Source organism: Microtus pennsylvanicus, chromosome 5 (genome assembly GCF_037038515.1).
Source record: "Microtus pennsylvanicus isolate mMicPen1 chromosome 5, mMicPen1.hap1, whole genome shotgun sequence".
NCBI lineage: Eukaryota > Metazoa > Chordata > Mammalia > Rodentia > Cricetidae > Microtus > Microtus pennsylvanicus.
In genome coordinates, this window is record NC_134583.1 from 139,144,094 (window position 1) to 139,162,770 (window position 18,677).

Below are 18,677 nucleotides of genomic sequence, written 5' to 3' on the forward strand. Positions count from 1 at the left end.
TTTGGAGCAATCCACTGTATCTCCTCAGATAACCATGGCTTAAAGGTAGAATTCAACAACAATACTAATTTCAGAAAGCCTCTAAACTTATCAAAATTAAACAATGCTCAACTGAATCACTCCTGGATCAAGGAAGAAATAAAGAAATTAAATACTTTCTAGAAATCAATGAAAATGAATACACAACATACCTAAACAAATAGGACACTATGAAAACAGTGCTAAAAGCACAAAGTTTATAGCACAAAGTGTGTTTCATATGTGTGTTTCATATGTGTGTTCATATGTGTGTTTCATATGTATGTGTGTTCATAGCACAAAGTGACTACATAAAGAAAATGGAGAAATCTCACACTAGAAAGTAAACAGTATTGAAAGCTCTAGAATAAAAAGAAACAGAGTGATCCAGGAGGAACAGATGACAGGAAATAATCAAATTAAGGTATGAAATAAAATAAAAACCAACCAAACAGTATAAAAAAATCAACAAAAGAAAGAGATGTTTTCTTTTCAGAAAATTAACAAGATAGATGTAAAAAAAAGAACAAGATATATGAAATCTTATGAAAATTAACTAAAAGGTAGAGAAAGAATATTTAAATTAACAAAATCAAAAATGAAAAGGGGACATGACAACATATACTGAGGAAATTCAAAGAATCAATAGGTCATACTTCATACTCCACTAAATTGAAAAATATAAAAGAAATGGGCAAGTTTCTGGATAGGTACCACATATTATAACTAAATCAAGACCAGATAAACATTTTAAAGAAATCTTTAACTTCTAAGGAAATAGAAGTCATCAAGTGTCTCCCAACGAAAACAAAATTCCAGGATCCAATGATTTCAGAGCAGAATTCTACAAGATCTAAGAAGAGCTAATACCGATACTCATCATATTGTTCTACACAATAGAAACAGACATAATGTTGCCAAGCTCTTTATGAGGCTACATTTATCCTATTACCCAAACCACACAGACTCATCTAAGAAAGAGAATTACAAACGAATCTCCCTCATGAACATTGATGCAAAAATACTCAATAAAATACTGACAACCTGAATCCAAGAACATAACAAAAATTCATTCATCATGATCAAGTTGGCTTCATCCCAGAGATGCATGGATGATTCAACATATGAAAATCTGTCAAAGTAATTTACCACATAAATAAATTGAAAGAGAAAACCATATGATCATCTCATGAAATGGTGAAAATGCCTTTGAAAAATGCACATAGCTTCATAAAAAGGTCTTGGAGAGATCAGAGATACACAGAATTTATCTAATCAGAATAAAAGCAATATACAGCAAGAATACGGCCAATATCAAATTAAATGAAAAGAAACTCATAATGGTTCCACTAAAATCTGGAACAAGACAAAGCTGTCCACTCTCTCAATATATATTCAGTATAGTGCTCAGAATTCTAGCTAGAGCAATAAGAAAACAAACGGTGTTGGAGGAGGCTGCTTGTTTGTCCCAGCTGCCCAGAACCAAAATAATCACATAGAAACTGTATTAATTAAATCACTGTTTGCCCCTTTAGCTCTAGCTCATTATTGGCTAACTCTTACATATTAATTTAACTCACCTCTGATGTAGGTGATTTCATTGGTTAATAAAGAAACTGCCTTGGCCCATTTGATAGGCCAGCCCTTAGGTGGGTAGAGTAGACAGAACAGAATGCTGGGAGGAAGTGAGACAATCACCATGCCTCTCCTCTCTGAGACAGAGGTGATGAAGCTCCAGCCCAAGATGGACATAGGCTAGAATCTTCCCAGTAAGCCAAACCTCGTGGTGCTACACAGATTACTAAATATGGGTTAAGCAAGATATGAGAGTTAGCCAAGATGAGGCAAGATATAATGGGCCAGGCAGTATTTAAAAGAATACAATTTGTATGTTGTTATTTCGGGGGCATAAGCTAGCTGGGCAGCCGGGAGCAAGGCGGTAGAAATGCAGCCCACAGCTCACCTTCTACACACCTCTACTAATTTGTGTATTGCCATGTGGCTGTGCCTTATTGGCTAAATTTCTGGTGTCTGTCTCCAGTGGGATAGACTTCTCTCTGACCCTGCCTTCTCTCTCCCAGCATTCAGTTTAGTTTTCTCTGCCTAGCTCTGTTTCCCTATAGCTATACTGTAAGACCCAAAGTAGTTCCTTTATCAATCATTGGTATCACTTAGGAAGTACATTGCATGTAACTTCCAAAACTCTAGAATTGACAGAGACATCTTGCTGCCTGGACAGCCACCCAAAGTTCTTCTACGTCATTGTGGTATCCAATCTTCAGCCAATAGGCCTATAGCATCCATTAGACTTTTCCTCAAAGCAAGAAATTTCAAAGATAGTTCTGCCTGTATTGGCAATTTGTCAGTCACTTATTTTCTGTGTCCTGCAGAATGTCTGGCAGACTCTTTAATGAAGCAAGAACCCCAAAGGATTATCTCACCTTTAGGCAAGTTCAACAGTCATATCTCCATGGGTCCTGCATGTCCAGTTCATCAAGCAGTCCAGGCAAGAGCAGTTTCTTGCCCAAATGGCTCACCAACTCCATAAGGAGCCTCTTCGATACCCATCTTTCTCTTGAAGTAATTGGTGCTGCCAGGAACAGATATGTCTTAGTGTCATGGAAAGTCCTAAATGCCTAAACATTTTAAATATCATACTCTGTAGCCTTTGAAAGGTTTGAAGAATGCCTATCCATCTCATATACATCTCTTTATATCTATAAAACCTAGCTAACATGACTACAAACTTGACTATTATAGGTGATTATCTAATTTCTCGAGTTCTTTGTAAATTTTGGAGATCAGTCCTCTTCTGATGTGGTGTTGATGAAGATCTCTTCCCATTCAGTGGGCTGCCTTTTTGTCTTATTGACTGTGTTATGTGCTTTACAGAAGCTTCTCAGTTTCATGAGGACCCATTTATTTAGAGTGGTTTTCAGTGTCAGTACTACTGGTGTTAAATGTAGGAAGTGTTCTCCTGTGCCCATGCATTGAAGGCGACTTCCCACTTTCTTTTTTTATCAGGTTCAGTGTGGTTGGATTTATATTGAGGCCTTTAATTCATTTGGAGTTGAATTTTGTGCATGAGAATAGATATGGATCTATTTTCTTTCTTCTACATATTGATATCCAGTTATGTCAGTACCATTTGTTGAAGATACTTTCTTTTTTTCCATTGTATAATTTCAGCTTCTAAATCAAAAATCAGGTGTTCATAGGTGTGTGGATTAATATCAGGGTCTTCAATTCTATTTCATTTGTCAATCTGTCTGATTTTATGACAATATTGGGAATCAACCTACCTCAGGACCCAACAAAATCACTCTTGGACATATACTCAAAAGTTGCTCAATTTTACTAGAAGAACATCTGTTCAACTCTGTTCATAGCAGCATTATTTGTAACAGTCAGAAACTAGAAACAGCCTAGATGCCCCTAAACCAAAGAATGGATAAAGAAGATGTGGCACATTTACACATTGGAGTAATACTCAGTGGTAAAAAACAATGACATCTTGAAATTTGAATGCTAATGGATGGAGCTAGAAAAAACATCCCAAGTGAGGTAACTCAGACCCAGAAAAAGGAAAATGGTATGTACTCACTCATAAGTATATACTAACTATAAAGTAAAGGATAGTGAGCCTACACTTCATGATCTGAGAGAAACTAGGTGAACCCTAAGAAAAAACATGCATAGGTTGGCCTGGAAAGGAGAAATAGACAAGATTGCCTGACAAAATTAAAAGTAAGGGGGTTGGGGAAGAAGGAAGGATAGAAGAGCAAGAGAAGGGAAGAAGGGGGAGAAGAACTTGAGGGAAAAGGATAGTTGAAATTGAGGGAGGACAAAGATGAGAGAAAGAAAAGAGATATTTTAATTGGGGAAGCCATTATGAGACTAGCAAGAAACCTGGCATTAGAGAAATTCCCAAGAACCTACAAGGATGACTCCAGCTAAAACCCTAAGTAAAAAAAAAAAAGAGGATGCCTGAACTGGCCTTGCCCTGTAGTCAGATGGATGAATATATTAAATGTTACCATAGAACCTTCATCCAGCAACTTATGGGAACACAAGCATAGACCTGCAGTGGTACACTGGGCTGAGCTCCCAAAGTTCAGTTGAAGAGTGGGAGGAGTGAGAATATGAGCAAAGCAAAGAGGTCAAGACCATGATGAGTACAGTTTACTTGCACTAATGAGAGCTCACCAACTAAAGCTGGAAAAGGAAGGAACCAGCATAGGTTCAAACTGGTCCCTCTGACTGTGGGTGACAGGGGCAGACTGTGGGGCCACTGGCAGTGGCACCAGGACTTATCCCTACTGCTTGTACTGAAATTTAGGGAACCTATTCTCTTTGAATGGATACCTTGATCAGCCTAGATATAGTAGGGAGGACTTTGGACCTTACCCATAACAAAGTGTCTTACCCTTTCTGAGGAATGGATGGTGGGTAGGGTGGGGAAATAAGTGGAGAAGTGGAGGAAATGGGAGGAGGAGAGGGAGAGAGAACTGGGATTGATATGTAAAATGAAAAAAAGAATTTGTTTTATTTTTAAAAAGAAAAATAAACTAATAAGTTGTCTGTTTTCAATGTACTGGTCAAATAAAATAAAATCAGGAATCCCAAAGATTACATGAATTTTTCTAAGATAAACATTAAGCAATGTTGCCAATCATTTGAGTAAATGGTAAAATATACATGAAACATATTCAATTTGTAAAATTATCAAGGTAGAAAGTCATCATGATCATTACATTTTTACAGAATCGTTAGCTAATACATAGGCCAGAAGAAACATAGTTGAAAGAAATAAAAAAAAACATTTGGAGTTACTAGATTTATCTCATTTTTCAGGCAAATTGAAAACTGACAAGTTTTGAAAGAATTGATGACTTGAATTTGTTTAATCGATGCAATTGCTTAAGTCTCTTCAAGCTGAATTCAAGGAATTACTAATGTTTGTTTTAATCTAAGTAAGGTGATAGTGTTTCTAAATCATATGGTGCTTAAAACAAGTCAAAATTGGAATGTGCTTGCTTCATTAAGAGAAATATATGGAGAATATTCACACAATATATTGCCTACAAATATGCCAGATTCATGATTATTCTCTACATTCTCTATAACCCAGATCTGGTACCACTCTAAAATAATAGGAAGAGACTATGTGTTTGTCATCTTTGAAGCAAAAAGAAACATTTCACAGTACCCAAATCAAAAAAAGAACAACATGGAGTGCTAATGAAATGCAGAGCCAATGAACTGTGAGGCTGTTTCTGTACTCAAATAAATAAATAAATAAATAAATAAATTTATTTATTTTCTGCAAAGAAGTGGATTGTGTAAACAGGCTTGAATTGTTTGTACAATTTTTATATACCAGATATGACATTCAAGAAATCCCCCCAAAAAGGTGGAAGATAGAGTTTATTGTAGAATATTATTTTAAGGTGCACTACATTTGTTTATAATCTAGAACATTTGTTTCGGTATGTAAAGATGCGTTCCTTTTGTTTATATGGCCTTTGTTTAACTCTGTGAAGTTGTGATTCTTTGCCTGTCTAAAACAACTGGTGATCTAATAAAGCACTGAAAGACCAATAGTGAGGCAGGATAAAGAATAGATAGGGCTGGCAGGCAGAGAGGATTAATAGAGAAATCTGGGAGAGAGAAGACAGAGCAAGGAGAGGAGGACTTCAGGGATCAGACACCCAGACACCAAGCTACACATCCATCCACAGGGAAAAAGTAAAGAAAAGTACACAGAAATAGAGTCAAAAAATAGTTCAGAGGCAAAAGTTAGATGGGAGATGGGATAATTTAAGATAAGAAAAGCTGGCTAGAAACAAGCTAAGCTAAGACTGGGCAATTATAAGGAAGAATAAAGCTCCATGTGATTTATTTGGAAGCGAGGTGATGGACCACTACAAAAAGCAAAAAGAGTAAAAACAAACAACTACAAAAGTGTGACTGAAAGACAAGAATAAGAAAAACAAATGTATATAACATATAGATGATGCAGATAATAAGAAGAGAACCACTTACAAGTGAACTTAAACAACAGAAACCTACAAATTACAAAGTAGAAATTTGAATTTTGTAACTTTATATTCTAAAAAATATGTTCAAAGAAGCGAAGAACTCACCACATGGATTTAATGACAGATTAAAATGCATGATAGAGTAATCATGGAATTCTAATTGATAATAATAATAAAACTAATAATAAGATGTAGAGGTTAATGCTGAAGATCAGAGAAGCAGAGTGCTAGCCACTAGGAAGTTCTTTTACCTCTACCAATGTTCAGACCAAAGGGGCAATTCTGTCCTCAGACATCTCTACCAAACTCTAGACTGCACTGAGCCTCTGTCTCCATCTGCTTCATATTTGTCTCTCCATCCAGCCATATCACTTCTGTCTTCACCCACCATGTGCTGGGATTAAAGGTGTATGATTTCCGAATACTAAAATAAAAGGTGTGTGCCACCACTGCCAGGCCTCTTGTGGCTTAGCTATGTGCTCTGATCTTTAGGCAAGCTTTATTTGTTAAAATATAAATAAAATATTATTACAATAGAGAATTAGTCAAATGGAAGAAAGATCATTTATACATACTAAAAATCAAACAACATAAGAAATACAAATATTTTTAAAATAATATATGAGCTGTTGCCATTGTCATTATTTGCTTCTAAAAGATGAAGGCAATACTCTATGCCAAAGATACCACATTCTTCAGACAGAGGACTAGGGGAAATTGAACTGGAAACTGACCTGGAAGCCTACTCTCTCAGGTTAGGTTCTCATTGTATTGAAAGTTGCTATGCAAGCTATCAAGGGAGGAAAGGAACTGTTAATCCCAACCATATATAAAGTCTAAGAAAGAAAGCAGTGGCTGTCCTTGTAAGATAATCCTATCAGTGCAATAGTGGCACTTTTGTCTTAGGGGTAAACAACAGTTGTCTTCTTGGAATTAAGGCCTGATTAGGAGGAAATTTATCCCTGGTACTGTAATCCTACCCAACTACCCATAACTGGTGAGGTAATAGAACCTAGAGGAGAACTTACTAATGCCATTTTCCTACACTACTATAGTCTTTAACTACATTCTAAATATTTACTCGTACCCACAGATTAGTGTAGCTCTTACCCTCCATCAAAGAGGCTCCTTTTTGCACCAGGCAGCAACTTTTAGAGAGATCTGAAAATCTTCAGTGTTGATTAAGTGACTGTAATATGCCCAACAAATAGATGCACAATAAGAACTCGTACACCCAAGGCTCAAAGAATTCATAAAAGATGAGTTAAAAAGATAAGAGCCATAAGACCACAACGTTGAATGCTAAATAGTTTCCCTAGACATAAGAGGAAATTTATACCCATGAAAACAGAACTCTGTGGTTGCCTGAAAAAGCCTGAGTAATGACAACACCAGTTATCATGCCTATGTAGATAGGGGAAATTCTATGAAGTCCTACAGCTAGATGAAGAGTTACAAGTGGTAAATGGTGGCTGAGAGAGGGAATTTCATTTTTTTCCAGGGACTGACTCTCATATAAATTGCAAAATTCCAAATGAAAAACATAAATAATGTTAAATGAACTTAGTGGGTATGCATGCATATATATGCATACATGAGCAAAAATAATATTAAACAAGAGGGGGTAGTAAAAAGGATTAATGAAAAAGCAAAGTGGGTTTCTTCCAGTGGGCTTTGCCAAGGTATGCCACTAAAACACACCACGGGCAACAGAATTAGTGCAAGTTGTTTGTTGGGGGAGAGATGAGGAAGAAAGTGAAAGTGTATGATATTCTTCTTCTGGGTGGGGACTATTGGCCATGCATTCTTTATAGTTTTCATGTGATTTAATTAGTGTTTAATTTCAAATATTTTTACCATTTTTCACAGTTTTTTCTCCCTTGCTGAACTTTTTCCATGTTTATTTTGTGCTGATTTTGCTGATATTTTCCTTACTGTTAATTTGTCACTATGTTCTAGATAAACTTAACTGATTATTTGTGTCTGTTTTCAGATTATTGATCATTTTACAGGATTTTAAAAATTATCTTCTGTCATTTTACATTTTTAGGTATTTCTTTGTTTATAAGTTAAGAAATCACAGTCCTTTAAAGAAGTTGTATTGCCCTGATTTTCATATTTCTTACTTCTCTGTTCTGTGATTTGTTCAATTTTTGGCTTTTTTTTATAGGATGGTGAGCATAACATTTTTATTGGCAGCCTATTCTTATTTTGTCAATATAGAAGAACTTTTGAGTGCTTTTCATTAGAAAATATTTGATTATGAAAACATAGTCATAGGACAAGAAGGACAAAGGCACCCAAGAACCTCGAGATACTTCCTCTTGAACCTGATTGGGCACAGACCACACTTAAACACTAATTTCCAAACATAACATGCTTCTTTATAGAACATGGCAAAAAGACAAGGTGGCTAGAACTTTATTGGACAAAAACAGCACCAAATAACTTTGCTGGTGTAACTTTTAAGAGGAAAAAGGGGAGATCTGTGTTAGAATGAGCCTAAATCGGTTTAGAATTTCTAATTGGGTATGTCAATGGGGGCCAAATGAAATTTTTGATTACTGGCCCATGATATTTTGGTAGTTGGATTTTGTGAACAGACTCAGAATGAGTCAGATGTAAAAAAGTGGCCCCAAAAGGGAATAGACCTCATTGGATAGCTTTAGGAATGCAATCTGACAGGTTTAGCAAGAGAGAGGGAATGGGGGAAGGACAAGGCCTATCAGAGCCATGTTTGCCATGTTTGAGCCTGGTAGAAGTTCTTTGAGCATCCAGCACACTTTAGATATGGATGATTAATGTGTGAAATCAACCAATGTGGCAAGTTGTGTGAGTGATAAAATTAAAAACTTTCTTTCCACTCAAAAAACCACAGAAAATAAAGGGTTATTTGATGTAGGGTGGGCATCTAACTTATATATGTGTGTGTATATATACATATATATATATACACCAACAATGTATGTATATATGCGTTATATATATATAAATATATATATATACACACACACACATAGACAGACAGAAACACACACATATGCTCACACACACATATACATTGTTGGTTAGGTTAGGGGGTGGTAAAGATATTTAAACGTTTTATATTTTCTTTCATGTGCAACATTCTTTTCTCTTTACAACAGCATAATTTGTTTATGCCTTCTACAAATATTAACTCTTTTCTTTTTAAATGTTCTTGGATTGCTGTTTGAGAATGTTTTAATATAGCATCATGTTTAGGGACAGAACACTGTTGTGTAATGGACAGGATACAGCATCTCTGTAGAATTTAAGCAAATTGCTGTGTTCCCACCAAATGTAAGAGTAGATTTCTGTCACAATGAATTCTGTATTTCTGCAAAATAAGTATATTTCTGGTTTTGGAAAACCTATAACAAGAATTATCTTTAAATGAAAATATTTTATGAGAAATATATGAAGAGCAATATATATATGCACATATATATACATATGAAATCTATTGGTTTTTGAGTAGAAGATTTATCTTAACTTGTTTATACAAATTCAAGTTTGAATGTTCTTTAGATTCCTCTGACTTCTAATTCATCAGTAATGATAAAAACAGAACAAGACAAAAAAGTTTAGAATTTGAAAAATAACATGAAGGGTTTTATGGGAGAGTATGAAGAAAGAAAATCAAGGGAGAAATTTTATAACCAAATTACAGAAAATAATATCAGAAATTAAAAATCTATTATTTAGAAGAGCTTGACAAGTGATGAACTTACACATAAAAGTAAAAAAAAATGTAAGCAATTATGTTGTTTAAAAAATGAGTGGAACAAGAGAACAATGTGTCAAGGAAAATGAGCCACTTCACAACTCAAAACCTACTTTAGTTTTATCTGATATGTGAGTGAAAGAGAGAAGAAATAAGAAATACAAGCAAGTAAAAAAAACACTAAGAATGAGAAGGAGAAAATGTAAGGAGGGATCAGAGTAATTAAAGAGAGGGATATGATCAAACACAATATGTGTGTGTGTGGAAATGTTATATATGAACTCTTAGATTACACAGCTAATAAACCCCAAAAACACGAAGAAAAACCCCTTTAGAATATCCATGATTGGTTATAAACATCTGACTCTGTTGAAATGGACATGTCTTGTCCAGATAACAATTTAAAACTTAATAATTTATGAGATTTCCCAAAGGATGATAACAAATCAAATAATTTCTGTCATTTACTTTATCTATTCTTAGGGAGGAAAATTATACAATAGTGGGGATAAGTCACACCCAAAAGATTATAACATTGAGTCTAGAGGAAAATAACTACAAAGTAATAAGAATATGAATGATGGAAAGCAAGAAGTCCCAAGACCAGGATAGCCTCATCAGGATACTCAGTTCATGACAGAAGAGCAACTAAGGACTTGAAAATGGTCATATATGGTCTATGAACATGGCTATGAAAATATGAAAGACTAAGGAAAGAACAGAATGGTTTATTTATTTTCAGAACACTCAACCTTTTTCTCCTTACTGTTTCAGTAATATTGGAACTAGAGGAATTTGAAATATAGCAACAATACAAATATTTTAATTCAATAGCATCTCTAGAATTTTTCTGAGTTATTTTTTATAAGGGACACTCATTGACAAACACTTGTGGTCACTTTCCACTTCCTGTCCCGTGCTGACTGCTATAAAATATCACTCAACCCAAAAAAGAAAATATGTACGTATTGGAATGGACAAACCAATTATTATTTCTCAAGATATCAAGAAGTGATTCAAATTCTCTGGCAAACGGCAAAGAGCTCCAGGGAAATGATTGGTGTAGAAAGATAATGAGCCAGGCAGTAATTTAATTAATACAATTTCTATATGATTATTTCGGATGTAAGCTAGCCGGGCGGGACGGAACAAGGGGCCCGAGCTCTCTACAACAAATGATGAAGTCACAAGAGACAGGGACCAACAGTAGTTCTTTAGGGACTCTCCTTCTGTCCTTCCTAAATTATGACTGTTACTGAGATCAAAATAATAAACTCGGTTCTATTTATATAGATTGAACAAATTTTTATACAAATGTCTATATTTTGAATTTCAGAATTTTGAAAACATAAAGTTGATAGTCAACACTGTAGCTATAATTTTGATTCATTCTTTTTTATTAATAGAACCTAAGTACTGAATTCAATTCTCTTTAATTTACAAGTGGTTATTTGCTACTCTGTGGACATAGCCAATATACAAGGAATAACAGCATTTTAGAACCCACAAAATAATGCCAATTCTGGAGAAGTTCCTTTACTCATTACAGGTAAAAGTCATACTCTAGTTTTTATTTGAACTACTTTTTATTATTTTTCTGTTTATATTAATTTTGATAAAGTGTAACTTTTTTTAACTTTTCATCTTAAACCACTACCAGTCTCTTCCATACTTTCCACATGGCATTTTTCATGTCCTTATTCCTAAAAGTATAAATAATAGGATTAAGCAAAGGGGATAACATAGTGTAAAATAATGCTATCATTTTGTCAAAGGAGGAGGACATGTGAGGCCTTGCATATATAAATATACATGGGACAAAGAACAAGACCACTACAGCAATATGGGACCCACAAGTAGACAGAGCTTTCCATCGTCCTTCAGAACTGTGGAATCTCAGAGAGAGCAAAATAAAGCCATAAGAGACAAGCAACAAGAAGAAGACTATGATGCAGATAAATCCACTGTTGGCAACCACCAAAAGGCCAAAGACATGAGTGTCAGTGCAGGCAAGCTCCAGTAGTGGGAATAAGTCACACATGAAGTGATCGATGACATTGGGTCCACAGAAGGGCAGCTGCAAAGTGAAGAGAATTTGTACAGTAGAATGTAAAAAACCTCCTGCCCAGGCCAACCCTACCAGAGTGCCACAGAGCCTCCAGGTCATAATGGAAGAGTAGTGTAAAGGTTTGCAAATGGCCACATAGCGGTCATAAGCCATGGCTGTCAGAACAATCATCTCAGCCCCACCAAAGAAGTGTTCAGCAAAAAGCTGTATCATGCATCCTTCAAAGGAGATAGTTTTTCTCTCATAGAGAGAATCCACAGTCATTTTGGGTGTCATGGTAGAGGAGAAGCTCGCATCCAGTAAAGAAAGGAAAGTCAGAAAGAAATACATGGGGGAGCCCAGCAGTGTAGGGCTACAGACAATGGTTACCACAATCATCATGTTGCTCCCAATAGTTGCAATGTAAACAAATAAGCATATGATAAATATCAGTTTTTGAATATTTGGATTCTGTGAAAGACCCAGAAAGACAAACTCAGGTACAAAACTCCGGTTTTCCATGGTTTCCATGGAAAAAAGTGAATTCTCAACACAGAGCATATAATTTGGCAATGATGATAAACATTTGCTTCATTCCCGTTTACAGTATTGCAGAAACCAATAATTTACTAAGGCCAGTTCTAAAATTTCTTTCAGTGCTTTGATTTCATTGAGAATGATAAAAGAAAAAACAGAATAATTTTCAGGGTGATAGTTGAAGATCAGTCAGATTGAGCAGAGATTAATTATCCAATACTTAAAATGTAGAGTTCTCTACACATGGGAAAGGAAACAGCTACATGTTGTGAAGAAAAAATGTACAAGTATAAAATATGTGCTTAGTTCCTATGATTATGATGATATGTTAGAATTCAAAGCATAACAATGTTTCCTATGGTGATTGTCTATTATCAATCTAAGTTATTAAGTAATCCAGTAAATGCTTAACTCACAGAAAGATTTTTCATTCATTTCCATCAGTGCACATAAATTAAAAGATGATGTTTTATACACAAATTACTGAGGTATCAGTCAAGGAGCACATGTTTGTGAATATATTTACATCTTCATACCTCTTTGTTAAAAACAGGTAAACAAAATAATAGTATTTATTGTAGAAGTTAAAAATAATTCTAGTGAGTAAATTCTACTTGAAGTCAAAAATTATTTCATAATAGATAAAACTAATAAATATACAAAATGTGCATGACTTTCTGTCCTCAGTTCTCAGGTTCATTTCTCCTCGGTGTCTGTACTATGAATTCCAAAACTACTTACAAACTATTTCCAAGTAACAAGAGGATTAAACAAACTTCAAATGATCATGGCATAATCCAACAGTTATTTCTCATCAAGGAAAGCATGCCAATGCATGACTCATGGTCCAGCTAGTGCAGCATGGGGCTAAAGCAGGAAAGAGAATGGGGAGAAATGAGTCAGAAAATCAGTTCCTGGCTCTTTCGGACCTGCCCAATACAGGATTAACTATTTGTTCTGTAACTTGAAGCAGATTACTTAAGCTTCTAAAAATGCTCACAGCCTCACATGACATTTCTGTGTTTGAAATTGATAAGAATGTCTCTCAACTGGTTCTTAAGAGAACAGGTAAACATAGTATCATGAACACAAGCATAATATCAAGAGAAAATAGGTGTCAGAAAACACTACACATTCAAAAGAATGACATTCTAATGCTCATTCCAGCTATACTGTCACCAACAGTGTTTAAAATTTTACTATAGTCTTCTTATATGTTTAAAAATAAACAAAAAAGAACTTAACCAATCACAGTGATGAATACATACATTTTGAAATGCATTACAATTTTTGAGATTATAATGTAGTTACATTTACATTTATCCCTTACCTTTCCTCCTTCCAAATTCTCCCATACACCTTTCTTTCAAATTCAAGTCTTTCTTTTACTTAATTGTTATTACATGCATATTCATAAATGGATAGACATATATTCCTTTGTAAATACACACACAGATATAATATGTATGGTTCAGTCTTGGTAATAGTGCTCAAATATGTTTTCAGGGATGAGAATTTAGTATTGGATGACCAATTTGTGTGTTCTTCCCCTGGGAAGACTATTTCTCCCACTCTCAACATTCTTGAGTTGTCTATAGTCTGTGTGGGATTGGTGCCTTGTGGACATTTTTCTGTCCATTTTGGCATATGTTTATTGGCATCATCATTGTTTATCTCAAGTTTAAGCAATCATGTTGGGAGAATTTGTTTAAGGAGTAGATAGTGCTAGAAGACACAATCGGACACAAAATCTCCAAACCTCTGATCTTACAACCTTTCCTTCTGCTTTTCAGAAAGGTTCCCTAAGCTTTAGGTGTGTATATATAGTTTTCTATTGTGGTCCTTGTCTTTTGAAAAATAAGTTTCCTTGATGAGGAATGAAGACTACTTAAATAAATTTGCATAATCACTAACAAAAATGTATCATGTGTCCTTTGTCTGCAGATAAAAGTTTGACACTGTGCTTAGATCTAGATGCCATTGTGTCAAGAAGATCAAAATCACTGGGACAGTGAAAGGAAAACAAAACTTAAATTGATTAATTCTTCCTGCCTATATCCTTAGAGAGCTTTCTCAATTAAGTTATTCAAAATAAAAATTAATTTAAAAACTTAATTTCTATTATCAAATACCTTGCAATGCCAGATTGTTCATGTAGCAGCTCTGGTCTTTAAGCAAATTAAGGTACTTCTATATCCTCTAACCTAAAATGGAGAAAACAACACATATCAAGGTCAGAGTCCACCATTCAGTTAATGTAATCACATTTTACAAAACATGTATCAATGGTGATAGAAAATATTGATTTCAATGGGCTTTAAAGCAAAATACATGTAAAAAAATTATAAGGATAGTAATAAAATGTGTCCTTTAAACATTATGCAAATTTTATATTTAATTATAAATCTTAAAATGACAATAAAAGTGGTTCATTCATTTAATTATTTTATAAAGCATATGAATAATAATTTTTAAAGTATAAACAATTTTGGATTTTTATATTAATAACCTCAGCCCTAAAATATTACTAAAAAGGTAAAATAATTAGGGAAACAATATAACAGAAGATGGTCAACTATTGATCCTAGCAAAAGGGAGAGCTGCCTAAAATAAGCCTAGAGAGATGTTTGTGTGAATCAAGCATTAATTCCTCACCTACCTAGCTCAGAATGTTCCTTTACATGACAGTCTGGTAACTATGTCCCCTTTAGATTTTGAAACCATCTCTCAGCTTTTACTGATGCTCTGATGGTTGCCCCAGATGATTCAGTTGTCATAATCTTGCTGTTTCTGGAATGAAACAGGCTGAGATGGCATTTATGTGTTTCCGTTAGTGTTCATTTCAGAGGATGGCTAAAGCCTGGTGTCTTGCTAATTCGTCTGATTTAAAGGAGGCACTGAGCCATGACCAGCACCAACATAGTGCAGGGTTCCAAATGTTCAGTTTCCATGAACATTCAAATTTCAGAAACCTAGCATTATTCACAAACATCAAGTGAACACATTTAACCCAGAATACTCTGCTCCTTGAGCTGTGTCATTTCCTTACCTTATTGTCTGTTCTTAGGGTGTTGACCGGTGTGTGATTGTGGACATGGTAAATTCTGTGTTGTACATTAGTAAGTAGAAAGAGAGCAGCATTCCATGGTTCTACATCAGGATTCCGGAGACAAATAAAAAATTTACTGTTTAATGTAAAAATGGGACAGTGTTAAAGGTTGAAAATATGCTTAACAATAATTCTGTTTCAAAGGTAAAATAAAACATGCTTGTTTCATTTTTAGCTGAGTTGTATTTAATTCATAGATAAAATTTAAATATAATATTAATTTCATTAAACCCATAAGAATGGCTTCTTTTCACCCCACTTAAAATTCTGACTACTTTAAATCAGGTTTTATGAGATACAGTTCTTTACTGGATGTTTATTATTGCATCAAGTACTGTCTTACAGGTGTCATAGATGTTATACCTGCTTCTTTCACCACCGATCTTAGCAGCCACAGTTTAAACACTACAGTCTAATTGTAGATCCCCTCTGAAAACGAAATAACAGAATTTATTAATAAAAAATTTCACTTTTGTCAACCAGTTACTTAAAAGTTCTCATGATGATACTCTCATATTTCATATGGAGTAGCTTTACTCAGTGTCTGGTCAAACTCTAAGGCTCATTCTAATTTTTTTCTTTCATCATGAATAAATTGGAGGGGCATCTTCAGCAATTCACTATTCCCCACAAGGTTTCTGCAGTAGGTTATAAAGGAAAAACAAAGAATAAAAAGTTTCCTTCTCGATTTACAACTGGAATTAAAAATATTTTCCATGGGATTTGAGGGCATGTAGCACCGCCCACCTCAGGGCTTAGGAACTTTCCATCATCATGATTTTCCATGACATAATGTTGGAGGGTGTTACTTCCTTGCTATTTTATGATTTTCTATGTCCCCAAACAATTAGACAATTTTTTTCTTTTCTTTGAATTTCTACATTTCAATATGAAGAACTGAGTGCTGAGACAAGATTATGTACATACAAATAAAACACAAATTTTTGAGGCAGCTGAATGTTTATCAAAAATAAAATGTACATTTTACCCATGGAAATATTTATTCACTGGTCAAAACCTTATGTTTTAATTCTATAAAATGATTTTAGAGATTCTTTGACTTCAACAATAAATGTAAAATATTGGCAGCAAACTTTCTTTTTTTATATATAGAGCAGATATAGCTGGTCAATGTCATGTTAGAATAACAATGTGTTTAGCCTGAAACATAAGAGAAAACTTGTGCTTAACTCACTGGAGCTTTTAGAAAAGACCAAACAAGGAAAAACATTTGATTTGTTCATTATTATGCATTTTATTCTACTTAGTTTTCTAACCTCATAGAGAAAAGTATCTGGGCATCATCACTTAAATAACCTATAGAGTTCAATTGTTTAATTCCATTGCCATTTGTAAACAATATAAAAATTGTTACTTCTCTGAATATTACAGAACATCTACAGCATTCACATTTAATTAACATTTCCTTGAGTCCAGTGGAAGATGATTCAATATGAAAAAAGAAATCAGTCAGCTACTAATCAACTTCAATATTTGATGACAAATGAACTAAGTAAGAATATTTATGAAGAGTCTGGAAATTAAATGTTTAAATTAACCATTTATGTGTGTAACTTTGTGACTTATGATTTTTCATTATAGTATTTTATCTATGTACCCCAACTACATTGTGGTATTGAAACATTTTCAGATATAATATGCTTCAGTTATAACCTGTTACTATAACAGCATATATCACACTAGATGTAACTTACTGTTCGTCAAAGTAGTTATTTCTCATGCCAATCATAGGATTATATTAGCATTATGATAATGAAAATAGACTCGAATTATAATTAGTGTTGTAAAATTCATTAAGCAATTTATTTTAAATCTATAGAACAAAAGAAGGCAATGTTATCACCATATTATGATATGGAAAGCTGAATAAGATTAGCAGAACATAATATGCCAATATAAAGGCCAAACCTCCTGAATCCCGAGTTAATGCCCTTATTCTCATATTTTTTCCATTGATAGTTAATATGCCATGATATATTTATGTTGCTATATGTTGGTATAGTTATTGGAATTGTCTATTAAAAGAAAGATATACACAAATTTGAAACAATTAATTGAATTCAAATAAATTCAGGCATCATTTTACATGTAATTGTGTGCATTTGGTTATATTCAAATAGTTTTTCTGAAATTAAAAATAGAAAAGTTATATTTTCTTGAGAAAATGGCATCAATATGAGTGATATGTGACAAGGGAAAGAAAGCAACTGTTTAACTAAACTGAGATCACAGGACTAAACTTAGTTTAATTAAATGTGAATATGTTAGTATTCATCAATATAAATATTCATCAATACTTATTTCAGATATTTGAAATAAGTATGAGGGAAGCTTTGAAATTACCTAAAGAACTACAATAAATGTTTATCTTTATAAATTTGAAATTTATGTTTTAAATTTGACTTTCAATCCTGGGATGAAAAAAATTAGACTGGAGAATGAACAGGTACATGGTTGTGGAGAATCAAATATTATATTCAAATCAATCCATGATGGCTCATTGATTGTTCACATAGTTTCTGTTTAGAAAGCTACAGGAATAGATGGAAAGTGATTACAAGAAACCACTAGTGAATTTCCTCAAAGTAACAAGAATTATAGAAAAGACAGATTATAGAGTATTGTCCAATTGAGATATTTACTCATGAAAAAGAAAAAAATATTATAAACCCAATTAAAATTGTTATTCTAGAGCAGCAATCAAGGAGTCAGTTAAAAAGAACATAAAACAAAAGGTCACTTAAGATATATAGATATAGATATATAAAATAAGTGTGTATAGAGCTATATGGTTATAAAGTTGTATATATGTGTGTATGTATGTATATATATATATTTCAAGCTGAAAGAATATACCAGAATTATAGGAAAAATTAATCACAGATAAAGCCACAGTTTGTATTCAGAGAGGGACATATGAGCAGCATCTAGAGAAATTAGAAGGCCGGGCGGTGGTGGCGCACGCCTTTAATCCCAGCACTTGGGAGGCAGAGGCAGGCGGATCTCTGTGAGTTCGAGACCATCCTGGTCTACAAGAGCTAGTTCCAGGACGGGCTCCAAAACCACATAGAAACCCTGTCTCAAAAAACCAAAAAAAAAAAGAAAAAAAAGAAAAAAAAGAGAAATTAGAAGCAAATGCATTTTAACTTTGAGCATTTT

The 18,677-nt window shown here is 34.0% G+C and overlaps 1 protein-coding gene across 1 annotated transcript; it reads right to left on the reverse strand.

Moving 5' to 3' along the window:
- Window positions 1–11,449: 11,449 nt before the first annotated feature.
- Window positions 11,450–12,379, reverse strand: LOC142851236 (olfactory receptor 4C15-like). Its single transcript, XM_075975134.1, has one exon. The coding sequence runs from the start codon at window positions 12,371–12,373 to the stop codon at window positions 11,450–11,452; it is 924 nt and encodes a 307-aa protein (XP_075831249.1). The 5' UTR covers window positions 12,374–12,379.
- Between the last annotated feature and the right edge of the window lie 6,298 nt (window positions 12,380–18,677).